At 31.0% G+C, this 4697-nt stretch overlaps 1 protein-coding gene across 1 annotated transcript in view; it reads right to left on the bottom strand.

Moving 5' to 3' along the window:
* Positions 1-4313: 4313 nt before the first annotated feature.
* The window catches only part of LOC136207345 (adenylate isopentenyltransferase), a 1576-nt gene continuing 1192 nt past the window's right edge, over positions 4314-4697 (bottom strand). The window contains exon 1 of the mRNA XM_065998637.1: positions 4314-4697. This exon is cut by the window's right edge and continues 1192 nt beyond it. Within this exon, the coding sequence (XP_065854709.1) occupies positions 4536-4697 (162 nt within the window). The 3' untranslated portion in view covers positions 4314-4535.

Genomic DNA, 4697 nt, shown 5'->3' with positions numbered 1-4697 from the left:
AATCAGTTCTGTATGTGATAGCTCTTCCTAATTTTAGTATATTAAGACGTGTTTGTAGTATTATTTCAAGATGTTAAGATGGTTGGTTGGTTAAGAAGCGTGTTTTGTTGTAAATGGTCATGGGTTTGAGCTAGTGGCAAATCCAGAATTTGAGGGCGGGGGGGCAAAATTCTATGTAATTTTTTTTTAGACTAATGCTTGTAGCCAAGAGCAAAAATACCCTTAACGTTTTGGGAGCAATTTTACATCTAACGTCTAAAATGGTGCAATCTTATCCCTAATGTTTATAGCCATGAGCAATTTTACCCCCTAACGTTGATAAATTGGATCAATTTCAGACACTATTATAACATATAGTTATTTTTTTTCTTTATTTTGCACCAATTGTATATCAATTTGTTCTAAAAACATGATATAATATTTTTTATAATTTAATAATAAAATTGGAGATTAGTATTTATAAATTCGGTGAATTGTTTGAATTTTTTTTTTGTCTAATTCGTACAAAAGACAGTATATTTTTAATATTTTCTTTTTATTTTTTTCACATCCCAACATATGTTTGTGATTTGTTACTGATAAAATAACGCATGTGTGAAGTATAGATGACAAGATTCATGACTGAGAAGACAGTTTGATAAATTATTTCTCAAATTGACCCAATTTATCAACGTTAGGGGTAAAACTGCTTTTGGCTTCCAACATTAGGGATAAAATTGCACCATTTTAGACGTTAGGGTTAAAATTGCTCCTGACCCAAAAGGTTAGAGGTATTTTTGCAATTTAACCTTTCTTTTTGGACTAAAATTTTTTTTTTTAGGGATGGGGCAAAATGCCCCCTTTGACCCCCTTTGCATCCGCCACTGGTTTGAGCCTTTTGAATCATATTTTTTATAATTTTATTTATCTAATTGTTTTTTTTCCTACAACTCTTTTAACCTATTTTTATTCCAAATATAATTTTAAGAAATTAATGTAAACATTAAGTATATCTATTTCTTTTAGACTTAGCACTTTTAAAGTTTTAGCATTTAATACATCAAAACTATGAAAATTTAGGTGTTTTAATTTAGAAAATCAATGTTGAACATATAGGCCCTGTTTGGGAATTAGCTGTTAGCTGATTACATTAGTTGTTAGCTGTTAGCTGATTACATTGGCTGATTTGACTAGCTGTTTGTGTAGACCTGTTTGGTAAAAATTAGCTATTGATAATAGTGGTTTGTGCAAAAAGACGAATAAGGGCATTTCTTTTTTTAATTTTAGGACCTGCAAACTAAAAGTAGGGTTAAAGAAGTCCATTAATTTTAATATTGCAAAACGCTAATTGAAAAAACTCCTAAAATGAGCTTTTTCTTTTTCTAAATTAGCGTTTTCATCCCAAAACTCTCTCCTAAACCTCTCTCCACCAAACACTCCAATCAGCGGTTTTAGTGGTCAAAGCGCTAAAATTGGTCAAAAACGCTCTTTTTATCCCAAAACGCTCTTTATCAAACAGGGCCATAGAAAATTAATTATGTCTACGCTTTTTACGTTCGATACTTTTAATTTTTAATCACCAAAACAAAACAGTTTTATTATTTTGGAGGCTAAAAAAAATTGACTGATTGGACTTTAAAAAATTACCATAAACTAGCGAACTAAAATTAGATCCCAAGTGACTGATCCCTAGTTATAAGGGAAAATTACAAAACTAGGTCAAATGGAAGATAATTTACATATTTAACCCATTTCCTCAACCTACTATATATCTAGACTGTTTTATGTGACTTTCCCATAATATCCCAATCTTTCATCTTCTCCTTCCCCTTTCTCTTCCAAATTCACGATTTTTGTGGCTTCACCCAAAATGGCTCCTCCTCCTCATTCCACAGGTATCTAACATGCAAGATCTTCAACACGTTTTCCTCACCTCTCTCTCCATTCTCGACTAAGACAGCGATCGTTTCTTTTATATCACTACCATATATTCTTCATCTGCTTCAGCGGTTCCTGGTTCGAATATTACGGCTCTCTTTCTACTATTGCGATTTACTGCTGGTTTTCTGGTCTTCCTCTTCAAGTTGTGGTTGTTCTCTCAATTTTCTGGTTCTATTGGTTCTCTGTTTTTCATCTCCCATCGGTTTTCTCAGTTTCTCCGTTCGGCGATCGATATTCTTCATTTTCTTTGGCTTTCATCTCCGATATTCTCCACAATCTTGTTGTAAATTTTGATAATATTATGATTTAATGTTAGAATCCGTTATTGTTTGCCATTTTTTGTTCAACTAAACCAGACATTCACTTTGCAGGCTTCGCATATGCTAACTAAAATCATCAACTAAAGCAAACATTTGCTTCGCATGCTTCGCATATGCTAACTAAAACCATCAACTAAACCAAACATTAGTTTCGCAGACTTCGCATATGTTAACTAAAATCATCAACTAAACCAAACATTCGCTTCGCAGGCTTCGCATATTAGGTTCGCAGACTTCGCATATATGCTAACCTTTGCGAAGTCAGACGGGAGAAAGACAGACGCACGTAAATATTGAGGGTATTATGGGAAAGTCACACAAAAACAGTCTAGATATGTAGTAGGTTGAGTAAATGGGTTAAATATGTAAATGAGCCTCCCATTTGGCCTAGTTTTGTAATTTACCCTAGTTATAATTAATTTTGAGGAGTTTTGAGATTGTTTAGGAGTGGAGATGGTATTAGAAAAAGGCGTAACTAGTTAGTATAATTAATGAAGGAAGTTGGTTGATAAGAAAAAAAAGAAAATGAAAATTGGAGGAAATAGAGAAATGAGAAAGTGGAAGTAAATTAAGAAGGCAATAAATGTAAAATCAGAGCTCAGGTGTCATTCTGCGTGAAAGCCTCAATCCTAATGAAATAGACAAAACAAAACCATCATCATCATCTACATCCTTTTCCCTTTCCCGCACAGAAAACCAAACTCTTTCTTCATTTCTTCATTTTGTATGTCGGACAAACTTTTTCTACTTTGACTACATTACATGCGCAACTATATTCTTCTTCATTCATATATCTACTCAATACAACCTAAACTAATTTCCTCTTTCATTAATTATTTCAAATTGCAAACTAAATTATCAAAATCCCTCTCACTTTACTTGAAGATTTACAAAATCTATCAAGTATCTAAGCCACAAATAGGATAGATTTTGTCAATGTTATGCTATCTAACCCAATACTCATTCGACCTAGCCATGTTCTATTTTTATGTTTAAAATTCCACCCTAATTGATCCATTAAACTTTCATTAAATTCTATGCCAATTTTCCTGTCAAATATCAAGTTTTATAAAAAAAATAATAATTAATTACACACATAGTCCTCAAGTATGAGGAATGGAATACTAATGTCCTAACAATTAAATTTTTAACATCAAAATCATCTCATTTTACAGAAAAAATACATCGACAATATCTAAACTAGATTTCTATGAATGTATTAAAGAATAATAAAAATATGTCACCAAATCTAATCTACTTAATTTCGTTCATCTTTTCTTTTCGGTTTCTCACATCAACGGAATTTAGAAAGGCTAAATTAGGTATTGTTTTTTATATTTTGTAATTTAAATATAAAAGTTTTTCTTATGTGTTATCCACTTATCCATTTTGATAATTGTTATTGCTAGAATCTAACCAAAAAAATTACAATGTAAAATTGGATAGTTTTGAACTTAAAAATTTAAGTTTTGTTGCATTACCACATCTATGTAATTAACTCTAGAAAAATGTGTTATGCACAATTTCCGCATAATGTGACAGTTTCACAACTAAATGAAACAATTAAACAAAAAAGAATAACTTTTTTAGAATGTATGAAAATTATAACCTTTTTTTTTTCTTCTAATACAGTTTTTTTTTTTTTTGAAAGATGTAATACAGTTATTAGGAATTGCGTACAATTAATATTAATTATTGATAATAAAAATTAAAGAAGAAATTAGTAGGAATTGTTCAAGATCCAAAAACGTGGAGAAAGGGAAGGAGAAAAATAGCGTGTTGCGGGCTTAGTAAAGAAAATATTAAAACGGAAAGGTCTCTTTTGGATCCATTTGTACAATTAAATGTCCAAAATGTCCTTCAAAATATTTATTTATATTTTGCCAATTTGTTTTTTTTAAACAACAAATAGTTAGTAATGAATAATAGCACCAAACCAAACCCAGTCTGTTAGGTATTAAATATTAACAAAACAACATTCAGAAGATCACTACTAGTCTCGTCTCTCTCTAAAAATTCACAATTTCCTGGTTCTACATGTATTTTTATATATATTATAATTTTGTCTTTAACTGAAACCCATCAAGGTCAAAAGGGCAAAAATTAGAAAACAAATGAAAACCAAAAATAAAAATAAAAATAAAATAATAAAATAAAAAAGAAATCCCCCCTCTAACCCAAAGGTCCTCCTAATGCTGCAAAAATGGTTTCCATTTCTAACCTCTCTGTAAATGCTTTTTTTTTTTTTTATTAAATAAAAAAAAAAGGATAGCTGGAAAGAGCTGGATGCAAAACCTACTCCTCCAAGAATCGGTTCACAATCTTCATGCTTGGTTCCAACACTTCTCTCTCCCAAATTTCTATCCACCTTTTCTTCTTCTTCTTCCTCTTCTTTTTCTTTTTGTTATTCTTTCCGTTATCTGCTGTGCTCACCTTCATCACTTCTCTGAATGCCTC

This window comes from Euphorbia lathyris, chromosome 1, assembly GCF_963576675.1.
Source record: "Euphorbia lathyris chromosome 1, ddEupLath1.1, whole genome shotgun sequence".
Lineage (NCBI taxonomy): Eukaryota > Viridiplantae > Streptophyta > Magnoliopsida > Malpighiales > Euphorbiaceae > Euphorbia > Euphorbia lathyris.
Note: the sequence above shows the minus strand (reverse complement) of the source record. Positions and strands in the feature narration are given on the sequence as shown.